This window comes from Rhamphochromis longiceps, linkage group LG3 (assembly GCF_057381845.1).
Source record: "Rhamphochromis longiceps isolate RC_006_pf linkage group LG3, R_longiceps_female_GT1.1, whole genome shotgun sequence".
Taxonomy (NCBI): domain Eukaryota; kingdom Metazoa; phylum Chordata; class Actinopteri; order Cichliformes; family Cichlidae; genus Rhamphochromis; species Rhamphochromis longiceps.
The window spans coordinates 62,716,395-62,730,873 of NC_140559.1; the positions used below are offsets into that span (position 1 = coordinate 62,716,395).

At 42.5% G+C, this 14,479-nt stretch overlaps 1 protein-coding gene across 1 annotated transcript; it reads left to right on the forward strand.

The window, feature by feature from the left end:
- Nucleotides 1-6,238: 6,238 nt before the first annotated feature.
- Nucleotides 6,239-7,599, forward strand: LOC146675661 (neuroligin-4, X-linked-like). The gene is made up of 2 exons (XM_085400638.1): nt 6,239-6,354; nt 6,660-7,599. Exons 1-2 carry the CDS (start codon nt 6,254-6,256, stop codon nt 7,486-7,488), a joined length of 930 nt encoding a protein of 309 aa, XP_085256764.1. The 5' UTR covers nt 6,239-6,253; the 3' UTR covers nt 7,489-7,599.
- Nucleotides 7,600-14,479: the final 6,880 nt, after the last annotated feature.

The following is a 14,479-nucleotide window of genomic DNA, read 5'->3' on the forward strand; positions in this document are numbered from 1 at the left end:
ACGTGTTAAAGTGACAGCATAGGAAAGTTGGGTTGAACATTGAGGCTGAATTTGTGGGTTTAGAAACATCCAGAGCATCACAACAGAAAGGTAAATAAAAAAAGTAAGAGAGATAAAGAAATAAATAAACTAATAATACATAAATGAATAGAAAAATAGAAAACACACATGTAGAAATTGTCACATGTGAAATTATTTTTGGAGAGAATCAGAAGTGAGACAGTTTGAATCCACAGTTCAGCGCAAAGATGCAGGAATTAAATCTGATTATAAAAACACATCGAGGCAACGAAGACCAGCTTACACTCAATATTAATATGAACACACAACATACACGCAATGAAGACCAGCTTACACTCAATATTAATATGAACACACAACATACACGCAATGAAGACATGCTTACACTCATGAATGTGAATACATGACATAAATGCTGAATGGTGTAGATTTAACACACTTAAAGGCTGAAGCTGAGGAATAACTCAGGAAGTTGCAGGACAATAGAGCGACTTTTGTGACAAGGAAAAAGAGACTGGGAGGACCAACCAGGGATTAGAAGCTTAAAGCAGGTTTAAAATAGTGAATTAGAAGTGGTTTCCAGCTGATTGAGCAAAAGAAGTGACGACTGTAGAAATAAAAATAAAATAATAATAATTGAATTATGCAGCAATGTTTTGAATATGCATTTCTGTTGTCAGGGCAACTTCTCGAGATGTGACTCAATATGCAAATTAGTTGAATGAGTGGGGACAGAAAAAAAAGAAAAACTCAAGTTTCCTGTCTGAGACATGAGTGAAGTTTGCATTGAGAGAAATATATCTGTGACTGTGTGAGAAGAACTGTTTGGTAAAATATATGATAGCAGCCGCAGGACAATTAAATAAAGTTTGTGACTAAGTGCAGTCGTGCAGATCTGGAGAAGAAGTTTATAATTTAGTGATGACACATTGTTATAAAGTGTTTAGAAAGGGCTTAATGGGAATATTACTGTTGGGCAAACTGTGCGGCTTTAACAAGATTTTCTGTGTATTTAGCAGGTGAAACTCTGTCAGCTGACTTCAGACTGTCAGGAAGCTGAAGAACCTGAGGCCAACCACTGAAACATGATGTGGGCAAAATGAACAGAGGGAGTGATTTTAAAGGTGAACATTTAGGACTTACTGCAAATGTTACTATGTCAAAGTTACTGTGACTCAAACAGAGGAAATTCTGATTTTTTTCTTTCCACACCCAGCATGGTTTGGGTGTTATATGCTATTAAATACTTTTAAATAAATTAAAAAGTATTTAATAGCATATAACACCCAAAATATGCTTCGGTTCACATTTAACTCCAGAAAATCATCAATCAAAACATGGATATTACCTGACCACAGATTCGTGGTGACGTCACTGCTCTTTTAACTGTTCGGTGTCTTTGTTTGTTTGCTGGTTGTAGAAATGGTTTATATGAGCTTTGAGCTGAGAGTCAGAGGTTTCTGTGGACACTGCTCATGTCGGCACTTATATTTCTGACCTTTTCTTATAACCGATTAAACATGATCTCCTCCCTTTTGCCCCCATTTTTGGTGGTGTAGGTACAAATGATCAGGCATGACATTCTCATAATAAATAAGATACTGCAAATAATTATTTCTGCATTTGTGCGATTGAAGTGAATTGAAAATGTGTATGAAATGACACTGTTTTAAAGATTTGGCCTAAATAATTTTGGAGTGAATGAGTCTAAACATGATGACCTAACTAGTGATATCCTGACACACACACACACACACACACACACACACACACACACACACACACACACACACACACACACACACAGCATGTTATGCCAGTTTCAGCTGAAACTATGTTTCAAACCATGTTCCGGGTTTTTAGTTCACCATTTATGAGGCTTCAAGAAGAAAATAAAAGACAGATCTGAATGTTTGAAAATGTTTTGGAAAGATTCTGTAAAGATGAGATGAAAAATACTCAAAGGATAAATTTAATTGGTTTATTATTTAGATAAGTTGAAAAAAGTTAAACAAGCAAGTAAATGAAGAAACAAGGTAAAATGAAGTAATAATGAAAAAAGTTAAACAAGTAAATGAAGAAACAAGGTAAAATGAAGTAATAATGAAAAAAGTTAAACAAGTAAATGAAGAAACAAGGCAGAGGAGAGAAAACCCCAACAATCCCCTCTGAGCAAGCAGTTGGCGACAGTGGGGAGGAAAAACTGCCTTTAAACGGGCAGGAACCTCCGGCAGAACCAGGCTCAGGAGGGGACAGTCAACGGCCGGGACTGGTTGGGGGGGTTAACAGAGGTGGAGCAAGACGAGGCTACATCAGGTGAGGAAGCAGTAGCCTCTCTCCTCCGGAACAAGTGGAACCATTTTTTCTTTTTTTTCATGCACTTTTCCACGAGCGCTTTTTTCTCCAGGATGAGATTTCTCAGCTCATCGATGGTTTCTGCGTTTTGTTCTTCAAGTTTCTCACATCTTTGTTCCACCTCTTCCAATGTTGCTTGTTGTTCTTCAAGCTTGTCTTTGAGTTGTTTGGATGTTGCCTCCTGTATCAGCTTGTCCTTGTGCATGTCTGCATTTCTCTGTTGGACCTCTTTGTGCTTGTCTTCTAACTGCTCGTTTCTTTTCTGGATTTCTTGGAGCGTGAGCTGCAGGTCTTCATGTATTTTGTCTTCTTGTTGTTTTTGCGCCTGCATTTGAGTGTTTTCACGCTTCAAGTTATTGAATTCCACCAAAATCCCCTTAACGAGCTCGGAGTTGTTTCTCGCTATCTGATCGATCCTTCTCTGCATCTGTGAGCAGCGTTTCTCCAGTTTGTCCTTTTCTTCTTCCACTTTAGTTGCTTTGTCCTCCAGCTGATTACAAAACTCTTGCAGTTTTAGATTTTTAGACTCAAAGTCCTGGACGATACGTTTTCCTTCTTTCAGTCTTTCTTGCTGTTGATCTTTCTGTTGAAGAAGGTCTTTATTTTGGCGCAGTGTTTCATCCAGGCTTTCTCTCAGCATGCGGTATTTTTCCTGCATGCTCTTCAGTTCGTGCTGCATGTCTCGTTGCTTTTTGTCCTGCTCTTCCTTCTGTTGGAGGAATTCTTTCTTTTCTTCCACAGCTTCATGGAGCTGTCTTTGGAGGAGCCGATTTTTTCGGTCCATGTATTGGAGATCCCGTTGTATCTTATCAGTCATCGTTTTCTTGTCTTGGAGCTGGTTGGTCATTTCTTTTAGTTCTGCACTCTTTTGCCTGTTTTCTTTAATGAGGTGCACAATCTGCTCTCGGCTCTGAGCAAACTTGATTCCCCAGCCCTCATTAATAATGTTTATGTCCGGCTGGCGCTGTTGTCTTTCTTCCAGCTCTTTATTTTGGGCTTCCATTCGTCTACATTTGTCCTCCAGTTGAAGTTTCTCTTCTTCAATTTGTTGCATTTTTTTCTGGAGAAGGTCGTTTTCCTTCCTACTCTCCTCTAACGCCCTTTGGAAGGATGAGGAGCCATTTGGGGAAATTGGCCGGCCACGCCAGGAAGGAGAGGCGGCGTAATCTTTTTGAATTGGTTGTTTTTTTCTTGGAAACATGTTGGAGTTTCTATACGATGACTTTGAAGAGCTTGTGGTGAACGTTTTGTAGGCTGCAAACACAGCTGCTGCTGAAACGAACTAAAACTTGCTGTTTCTCACCCCTACTTAAGGAAAAACATCAAAGGACTTAAGATTCTTAAGATCTATGACATCATCACTCCCTAAGCCAATGAGATTGTCACAAGACATTTTGGAATGGGGTATTTTTTTTAAACTGTTTTCAAACTTAACTTAAAATTTCAGTGTTTCCTGGTTGTGGACTATTGGTTAGTCCAGCCGATTAAGAAATTAATTGTCACAAACATCCCTAATATTATATAACAGACGACAGAAAACACGAGTTTTTTTTCTACTCAATAGAGGTATAATAAAAGTTTTTTTAATTATCCTACTTTTTAGAAAAGAGAACATTTATTGAAGAATATGTATTTAATTAAAAAACTCTGTTCATCTAAAGCAGGGGTCAGCAACCTTTAAGACCCAAAGAGCCAAAGAGCCATAATTGGCCTATCTGGGGTTGAAAGGCTCGATAAATGCACGGCGTTTCGCCGGGTACACCGGCTTCCGCGAGTGTGACGCTTATTTTGAGCGATGAAAAAATAAGAAAATATAATTTTATTTGTATATTGCAAAATCACAATAATCTTCCAATTTAGAACTACAAGTTAAAAAAAAGAACTAACATAAATAAAATACACTTCAGCTAATTTATTTCCCCAAACCACGCGGAGCCGCACTATAAGGACTAAAGAGCCGCAGGTTGCCGACCCCTGATCTAAAGGGTTTAACAAAAAGGGGGAGCTTCCTGCTGGAAATTGAAATGTCCCCATGTCCCCACTGGGCGATCGTGGCTCAAGAGTTAGGAGTTCGCCTTGTAATCGAGCCCCGGCTTGGACAGTCTCGGTCGTTGTGTCCTTGGGCAAGACACTTCACCCGTTGCCTACTGGTGGTGGTCAGAGGGCCTGGTGGCGCCCCAGGGTGGCTGTAGCTACATCACCAGTGTGTGAATGTGTGCGTGAATGGGTGGATGACTGAACGTGGGTGCTTAACTAGTTAAAAGAAACAAACAAACATCGGTCTCTTATTTTTTATGTCACACAGGAAAGAAGCTTCAATGTCTGATGAGAAGACATTAATTTGTTGGTGTTTGTGGTGTTTGGTGCAGTTTTCTTGTTTTCTGGCTTGTTGTTTATTTACAGTGGAGATGAAGATCTCTAACAAGTTGATTTGTTCACATTTGCACATCTTAATTTTTAAGAGGAATGTGTTTTTTTGAGTTTGTACACTATATGCATGTAAGGCAACCGTTTCCTTTTTCTGTATTTTTGTGTGCTGCTCTTTTAACAAAAGGGGAACAAAAGACATTTAAATCGACCTCAGATGATTTGTTTAAATTTTTACAAGGTCTTACTGAGGTGATGCAAAGTGAAACATGCTTCTTTTTTGGTAATGTGCTGGAAAAGCTTGAAAATTGACCTTGAATGTGCTTAAAAAGTGCTTGAATTTGACCCTAAAAATGTGTATGAACCCTGCATATATTGCAGTATTTACAGTTTATAGTAGGAATTTCATGGCAACAGCTAATCTTTATTTTGTTTACTGGGAAATGAAATGCTGCCAATTCACAAAGCTGTGCTTCAGCTGCACTTCCTGTTGTAGACTTGTGATGCACACAGGCTCTGTTCCAGCACTCAGCATGTTCTTCCTTATTTGCTCCACCAGGGGGAGCTCCTAAACTATGCCATCCTGATAGGAGTGAACCAGGGAGAGGGGCTGAAGTTTGTGGACGACAGTGAGGACAACGACGGCATCTCAGCTGCGGCGTTCGACTACACCATCTCCAACTTTGTTGACAACCTCTACGGCTACCCAGAGGGTGAGGACGCCACCTCTGTACACTGCCACTTTTTCAGTTATTCCATTTTACAGCCTCCTCTCACTTAACTGCATTTTGCAGCATCATCAGGTTTTGTCTCATTAGGAGCCGCGTTTGTTGATTTGTTCGTTTTTTTCTGTTTGCTGTATTCATTAAAATAAACGGATAATCGTCAAAATGACAAATGTGGACAATTATCAAAGCTTACATTACAATTCTGACAGCTTGAGTTCACATGAATTTTCAAAAGAATATCAAAACCTGTGAAAGTGCTTTAAGCGTTTAAAACATGCGAGTAAAGAATGGAATCAGTAACATGTGAGCCCAGTGAAGTGCATCAAACAAGACAAGCGTGCTAAAGAGAGCCACTCATCCACATCACGGCGTGTCTGCGCCTTAACCTTTGAGGCTCTGTGGGCAGTAATGCTATCATCCCCCAGGTAGTGGGCTCCCAATCTCAGTGTCGGTGTTTCTGACAGATCGGCCTGCGAACCCCTCACAGCCGGACCACAGTCACAGTACAGACATGTTTGGATAATGCAGTCATGCTTCCTCTCTGCTGCCTGTCACTCCTTCTGTTATCTGAAAGACTTTTTTTCCTCTCTAGATTTCTCACTCGCTTCCTGTTTACGGACCACCAGTGGGTGGCACCAGCTGTGGCCACTGCCAAACTCCATGCTGAGTTTCAGTCCCCAGTTTACTTTTACACGTTCTACCACCACTGCCAAACCGAGACGCGGCCCGAGTGGGCCGACGCCGCGCACGGAGACGAGATACCTTACGTGTTCGGCGTACCGATGATCGGTGCCACGGACCTGTTCCCGTGCAACTTCTCCAAGAACGATGTGATGCTGAGCGCTGTGGTCATGACTTACTGGACTAACTTCGCAAAGACTGGGTAGGCCTCATGTCACAGTAGTGTAAACTGTACACGTTACTGTATGTTCTCTGACAGCCTTCTAGTCATCTTGAATACTTGAATCTAGGTTGCTAGTTTAATTCCCGTGTGGCTTTGAAGAATTGAACATACTGGTTCACCAAAAGCATCCAGATCCCAGAGCAGCCGGTTGGTCTTAGATAGTTTAAAGGTTGCACAGAGAATGGGCCTCCTGTCTGTATTCAGTGTATTGATGCCACATGTTACTTATAATGGAGACTGAATATAACTTTGAACTGAAACGTTTAACCTTTATGCTCCACCAGGGACCCCAACCTGCCCGTCCCTCAGGACACCGAGTTCATTCATACCAAGCCCAACCGCTTCGAGGAGGTCATCTGGACCAAGTTCAACTGGAAGGACAAGCAGTACCTTCACATCGGTTTGAAACCTCGTGTCAGAGACAACTACAGAGCTAACAAAGTGGCCTTTTGGCTGGAATTAGTCCCTCATCTTCACAGCCTGCACGACGTGCTCTTTCCCACCACTACGCGCTCCCCCGCAGGCCGTGACCCCGGCACCATGAGGCCCAGAAACAACGTTCCTCGAACCACTCGTCATCCTTACCCTACCTTCCCATCAGATCCTGAGCCCGAGGGCTCAGAGCGCCCGCCCCAGGACCTCTTTCCCAGACACACCCGCGACTACTCCACCGAACTGAGCGTGACAGTTGCAGTTGGAGCGTCGCTCTTCTTCCTCAACATCCTGGCCTTCGCCGCCCTTTACTACAAGCGTGACAAGCGGCACGAGATGCGCCGGCACCGGCTGTCCCCTCAGCGGGGCGGCCCCGCCAACGACCTGGCTCACAGCCAGGAGGAGGAGATCATGTCCCTGCAGATGAAGGACTGGGAGCACGACGCTCACCACGACATGGAGCCCCTGCGACCCCACGACATCCTGCGGCCCGCCTGCCCTCCCGACTACACCCTGGCGCTGCGCCGCGCCCCCGACAACGTGCCGCTGATGAAGCCAAACACCATCACCGTGATCCCCAGCACCATCACCAGCATGCAGCCTCTTCACGCCTTCAACACATTCCCCTCCACCGGCCACAACAACACCCTGCCCCACCCCCACTCCACCACCAGGGTATAGTAGGGACAGGCCCGACACAGCGCCACCTAGGGACCAGGAACACTGGCTCTGCTTCCGCTCTGGAAGGGAGGCCTCTAGACGTGGGCCTTCGTTCTGTCCTCTTATTCTCTTCTTTCTCCAAAAGCAACTACACCTGCTACGTCATGTGCTGTGAAACTTGGCAGCTCCCTCCACTGGTGGCATGTGGAGGTGCAACTGAAGTGTCCAGCAGCAGATGAGCAGTTTGGGGTGGGTGACTCAGATCTTTCAAAGATACTGTTTTCAAAGACGGTCTGCTGTTTCCAGGCTCAAGACCTCCAACATTTGTCAAAGGGACGAATGCTCTCTCGCTCCTCGCTGTTTTCTCTTTTTTACGTTGGCGTCATCTCTTTTTCCATCTCCTGTGTGTTATGTGCACATTATGCTTCTCTTTTCTACATCCGTGTTTTATTACTGCTCTCTTCCTCTCATTTGACACGCCTCCCTCCTGCTCTTCTCTAAAAATTCCCGATCTGCTGAGCAGTCTGGAGGGGGGAGGCGTACACTAAACATATAACTATGAAAACACTGATATCTTTCATTCGACCAGCATTTTTAGGTGCCAAGTAAGTACTGCTGTGTTTCATTTCTCATCGAGGGAGAAGAAAAACCAAAGAAAAATAGAGTTTCGCTATTTACCGTCAACTAACAGAGTTCTGTCATGTTCTCATGACAAAGTGCCAAACTGGCCTCAGTCGTGATTTTCTTTCTTCCATCTTCTCTCTTTTTGTTGTTTTGTTTGAAGCATTTGTTAAATTGTTGTTTTTTATTGTGTGGAAAGAATTTTTCTGAAAATATAGATATAGAGAAATGATATTATATATAGTTCTATATAAAATGTGTACAAAGGAGAAAGTATATAAAAGGGTTTTCTCAGTGGGGGATCTATGCATGAATTATTTTTAAAGACGCGGGGAAAAGGACACTGTACCTGTCGATGCACGTTTCCCAAAATCTAAACGAGTCATATCGCTCCATGTTTGCTACTTTTGGTTTTTGGTTTTCTCCCGCAGAGTAAGAGCATCGCAGGAGCATCGCAGGAGCATCGCAGGAGCATCGCAGGAGCATCGCAGGAGCATCGCAGGAGCTCCTGAAGTCAAACGACGCCTCCCAGCACTCATTTATTAAAACGGAGTCGATGCCAAAAGTCTTAAACGTTAGAATCAAAGCAACAGCTGTGAACTCAGTCATGGTGTCATGTGCAGCGTCCATCTTACTGTCACTGAATTTTCATTTTAGGGTACGTGAGGTAAAGCGTCCGTCGATGTAGCTTGATTGTACAAAATTATTTTTCTACGTTATTAACAAAACAGAGCAGAGACTGATGCTGCTCCTGTCTGACCCCCTTATGTCTTGTGTGTGTGTGTGTGTGTGTGTGTGTGTGTGTGTGTGTGTGTGTGTGTGTGTGTGTGTAGGAGCTGCTGTCGCTGTGTGTGATATCACATCTGCATCACTCAAGGGTAGGCGGCCCCGCGTCAGACAACAATAAACAAAAAGCAGAAAAAGGCCAACAGTAAAAACTCAGACTCCAGCATGAGCTCCTTCCTGCTGCTTAACCAATCACCTTCCTCCATATCATCACTGCTCCCTCCCTCCTCCACTCTCCATCCTACACCGCCTTTGTTATTTAACACCGACCCCCCCCAAACTGATAATCAGACAAATTCCCAAACAGCTGACTTCACTGTGTCGACACCGTTCCTGACTATTTCTGACCTCAGCTCAGCTCTGCTATTATCCTCACATTAAGGGTTCGTTCACCTGCCTGCAGATGATCTGTGAGCTCGTCGGTTGTAAATTAAACTCTAAGCACACTGAGGGTAACCGGGAGGCGTTCAGGGCCTGCAGTGCAGAGCTGCAACATGAAAAAAAGGGATGGGGGCTCAGATCTCCTGAACAGGGTGGAAACAACACGGTGGGTTTGTGCTGTTTGTGATTCCTGCTCCGTCACTCTGGTGGAGACCACTGCAGCTCAGCAGAGCTCCCTGCTGACCCTCTGATGAAGATGTCAACAGTATGTAAACTGAGCTGATGTGCTGCTGTTTGAGCCCACGTGGTAGCGTACGTCCAGTATGGGAGAACTTAGTCACCGGTGCTGTCTTTGCTTGTGCTCTAGCTTTAGCCTGTTTGATTGTTTGTTTTCTATTTTATTACTGCCTAAAAGGGGAGGTGGGGGAAACACATGCCTGACTTCTCCTGTCAGAGGTTTTGTAAGCTCAGTGGAAGGGAAACGTGCACAATGTAAATCATAAAACAACTGAGTGGGGCTGTGCTGCAGGTGGATCAGTGCTGTGGACAGTAGCTGTGGAAAAGAGACTGGACAAAGACTCTCAGCCTTAAATACAGGACAGAGGATGATCCGATCATCTTTCAGCTAACAGTGTCGAGCAGAAGGACGGCCGGCTGATGCGTCCGTACGAACCCTTTTGTACTCACTCCTGTGTATAAGGAGGTGGCGAGGGGTTGTGTAGTTAACCTCAGTGATAGGTTTGTAGCATAAACCTATTCGTTGGAACGTTAAGGACAATTTAATTACATAGCAAAGCAAGACACGAGTAGGCAAAGTTCTTTATGTTTCCCGTGCACGGGAGAGAACCGGACAAACGCCGTTCCTTCGCTTCACCCCAGTTGCTCTCGTCCGCTCCCCCGTAACACTGCTCTTTTATTGAGGTTACATGAATATACATATGACGTTCATTAACATATGACGTCTACATACAAACAAAGAGTACGTTGCCTGTGCGTGTGTGTGTGTGTGTGTGTGTGTGTGTGGTGGGGGGGGTCAGAGTGTGACCCCATAAAGACTTCCCTAAACCTGCTGGTCTGGAAGTCCAGCAGTTCATCTAAACAAAAGGCACTTAGCCTAAATCAGATATAGATACATTTATCCTAAATGAACAGAGGGAGTGACTTTAAGTCTGATTTCAGACTATGTCAGTATTAGTTAAGCCAAGAGTCGGGCAAAAGCTTTATGACCCGGAAAGTTCTAATTCCCACAACATATTGTTGGATTAGTAAGCAAAACTTTTCTGTGATGAAGATTTTTGGGGTCGTTGTTTTAGTGATGGGTTCATTCTGTCAGTTAGCTTTGGCTTGTTTTCTTATTTCAATAGAGGGAGTTTTACTAAACATGGACATGTCCAGGAGCAGCTCATTATTTCTGTAACAGTGCACTTAGAGAAAACTGTCAGGTGTCGCCCCCTTTGGTGATGATGTTTTGTGCTCTGATGAGCTAATAATCAGCTCTCTTTTCCTCCTTCTTTGTTCTAAGCAGGCCTGCAAGATTGAATTAACAGCGCTGTAAAACATTGTTGTGAGAGCAAATATAAGGTGAGCTTTTCCAGATTACAATGGGCTGAGGGAAAGGTCACCTGTGGGAACCTGCGAGTTCCTGTCTAAAGGATTGCAGCGAGTCAATCCAGTCCAAGATCATAAAGAACTCTTTTTCTAAAAACAAAAGAAAGAACAAATAAATGAGCTCATATTGATGAGGGTGGAGACTCTGATGCTTTGTGCGTGAGGCTCCACTATCAGCAAGATCTAGTGTGAATGTGTGTGCATGATGTGTGTGACTGGACTGTGACTGGACTGACCATGTGGACTAAAGTGTTGACTGACTTGACACTGAGACAAAGACTGGACCAACGTTAGGATGAGTAGATGCTGACAAACAATTCACGACGCCGGTAAGAAAAGGGTGGATGCTTTGCTTTGCTTTTGGCAGGAGCACAAGAGAGAGAGGGAGACCGAAAGGTATCGATTTGTCACATGGCATCGATTTGTCACATGGCATCGGTTTGTCACATGGCATCGGTCTGTTAGGTTTTGGGATGAGAACGTGTTGGATGGTTACCTGTCTTGGTCTGGTGGAGGTCTCTTCCCATAAGAAGACTGATGACTTTTTCATTAACACTGAAGTGTTTCTTTTTTCTCTCTCCCCTCAGATGACTTCACACTATAACCAAGGACACCTCATAGGGGATCATCTGATTGTGGCTTCTCTAATAATCTTTCTAATAGTAATATTGTTCACTGTTATGTTACAGAGTGAAGTGAGATTAGTGCTGTAAAACTTCCATAACACTGAACAGATGCCACCACAGATATGTTGAAATCTCAGTCAAAACTAGCAAAAACAAATGAAATCCATGAATCAGAAATGCTGATTGTTGAACAGATAATTCAGTCTGTGCATGAGGAGGATCCACTTTAGACTAAACTACATACAGAAACACAGGAACCAGGGCACAGTGTAAATCCAGGACCTCTGTGTGCAACAGCTGACCTGTATGAACACAAAACACTGATTGAAGTCCACGTTGATGCTTTCTGTCTGTTTAACTTTTACATTTGAAGCAACACATTTTACTTCAAACACACAGATCAGGTAGAAAACTGTGGATTAGAAAACAAATTCATCAAGAAGGTCCTGAAGCAAGAAGTTCATCATTGCATAGAGTAAGAAAAAGGACATGAATCATCCCACGGGTCTGTGCAGTCGTTATGTTATCATCAGCTAAATCATGTCTGCATACTGTGTGTGTGTGTGTGTGTGTGTGTGTGTGTGTGTGTGTGTGTGTGTGTGTGTGTGTTGCTTTTTTAAATCTTCTACTTAGAGTTCAAACTTGGATAGTGATAAAAACATTGCACTGCTTCATTTAATATCTAATTGAACACATCTGTGATTGAATTTGAATCTTAAATGTTTTGATTTCAAAGATGTGGTTCTGATATGAAGGAACAGGAAGTAAATTGTTGCCATGGATACAGTGAGACAGACGCCTCAGACCCTTATTTTTTATTTCTTTGACTTTTTATTTTATTGATTCATTTCTTTATTTTTACATTTTAAAAAGTGTATTTGTCTGAATGAACTAATCCCCATTTCCCATGCTTTGTATCACTGGTCATACTGGGAACAGCCATAGAAAATGTTTGTAAAGAAGAAATCTTAAACATGAGCAGATTCTCAGGCGATTTCTGTTTCCTAACCATTGTTTCAGTGCACACGTCCCATCACTACATGTGTGTTAAAGATTTCTTTGGGATCAAAATCATCCACTGACAGTTATCAGTACAAACAGGATGCAAAAATCCAAAGTTCAGACTTCAGAGTTACTAAAACAGAGATCTGAGGAAAACTGGTTCTTCACACGACGTTTCATGTGTGAACAGTAGAGGTGGTTTCATTTTCACATGTAGGTGTTGCAGTGAGGATTGCAGGGAGACATTTGCTGAATAGCTGCAGCTCTGCTCCTGTAGACTGCCTCTGAATGTGTGTGTGGTGATAAAGTCACTTTAATTAAATGTCACCTGTCAGGGAAAACTTTGTGTTGACTGAAGAAAGTTCACTTCTCTTTCATTGCAGCTCCACTCTTATTTTTGATGCACTCATTTGTTTCATAAATGATTTCAATGATTTTGCCACAGCTCTGCATTGTCAGGTCGGAGCATGTGTGCTTTTGATGAAATGCTGATATGATGACGCTTGATTGGGGAAAGATTTCCACAGGTGGTGTTGTTGGTCTCCTTCTTCCAGTTTTCTTGTTGCTGCCTCTCTCCTCGCCTCAGTTGCTGCAGCTGTATCATGTATGTTGTTATGTTACATACAAAGAGGAATTTGTGACATTAAAGAGTAAAGATTCTTCTAATTGTTTTCATCTCATCTCCTACTGCTTTAGTCTGCGTGGACAATATATGAGTAAATCATTACCAAGTCAGATTATATTTGGAATATTTCAAACAGAGGACATTACAGTGAAATCTGTTTTCAATGTGACATTTACTTTGATCCTTTAAGACACAGTTTATACATCAGACAAGCTGTTTGCAGAGCGATTAAATGTTTGATATTGTTGTTAAAGTTGTACAGATGAGCGTTAATCACCAACAGCTTCATTCATGTGGATGAACTGGACGGTTCCAGGGAAACTATCAGGATCACACGCCTCCAGTGGTCACTGTGAGTAACTACAACTCTGCACATACAATAATTAAGATGAAGAAATGTTTTTATTGTAGAAAGATGAACCAAATGTAGTTTGACTCTCTGACAAACGATGGCAAGATAAAAGTAGTTTGTTAAAAAAGACACAAAAATGGTAACAATGCAAACAAATACAAACAACAGCATATCCTGATATGAGGCTCACAGATCAGGATCAGTACAATACGTAGCAACCGACATTGATGTTGCCATGGTGACCGCTGCTATATATAGTGTTTCTGTTACCTCACTTGTCTGGCTGTTTTTCATTTTACTAATGAGTCCACTCTCTTCCCTCACTTTCGTCTCTTCCTCGTGTTTGAGCTCCTCTCAGAGAGGATTTAAGAAAGAGCTTTGATGATGGCTGTAGCTCAGGAGACAGAGCAAGGCATCTAATGATCAGAAGGTTGGTGGTTCAATCCCTGACTGCTCCAGCTGGCACACAAAGTATCCTTGAGCAAGACACTAACCCTCTCCGATGCATCCATCAGAGTATGAACGTGTTAAACAAGAATCAGTCCATTCACCATGGAAATATCAAAGTAGAAAGTGATGGCAGTTATGATTGGCTGCACAGCTGGATCACATGACCAGGTGAGTGGTACAAATAACAGGAAGCTTCTCTTGTGGCTTTAATAATCATTTGAATTGATAACTTGTGATTTACAGACTGTTCTTTATCTTTTCATTGTCGTCTGAAACACAGAAAAATATCAATGTTGGAAAATATGACATTTATATCTAGTTTCTACAGGATGGTTTAATTCTCCAAAGGCCACCACAGACATGACAAAGTTATTTCATCATTATAATGCACAAAAACAAAAAGCAGGATGAGCCCTGCTGCTCACCAAACTTGTGTTGAATAATAATTTGTGAATCGTTTAGTTTAAAACATCAACTGACTGAATCCATGAATCTCATCATGTGTTTCTGAGTGAAAGACACAGACATGAACAGACTGAACTGTTTCTCTAACAGGTAAGA

Coding starts and splice junctions, on each gene's coding strand:
- LOC146675661 (XM_085400638.1), top strand. CDS start 6,254: ATGATCGGTGCCACGGACCTGTTCCCGTGCAACTTCTCCAAGAACGAT. Junction 6,355..6,659: donor ACTAACTTCGCAAAGACTGG/GTAGGCCTCATG, acceptor ATGCTCCACCAG/GGACCCCAACCTGCCCGTCC.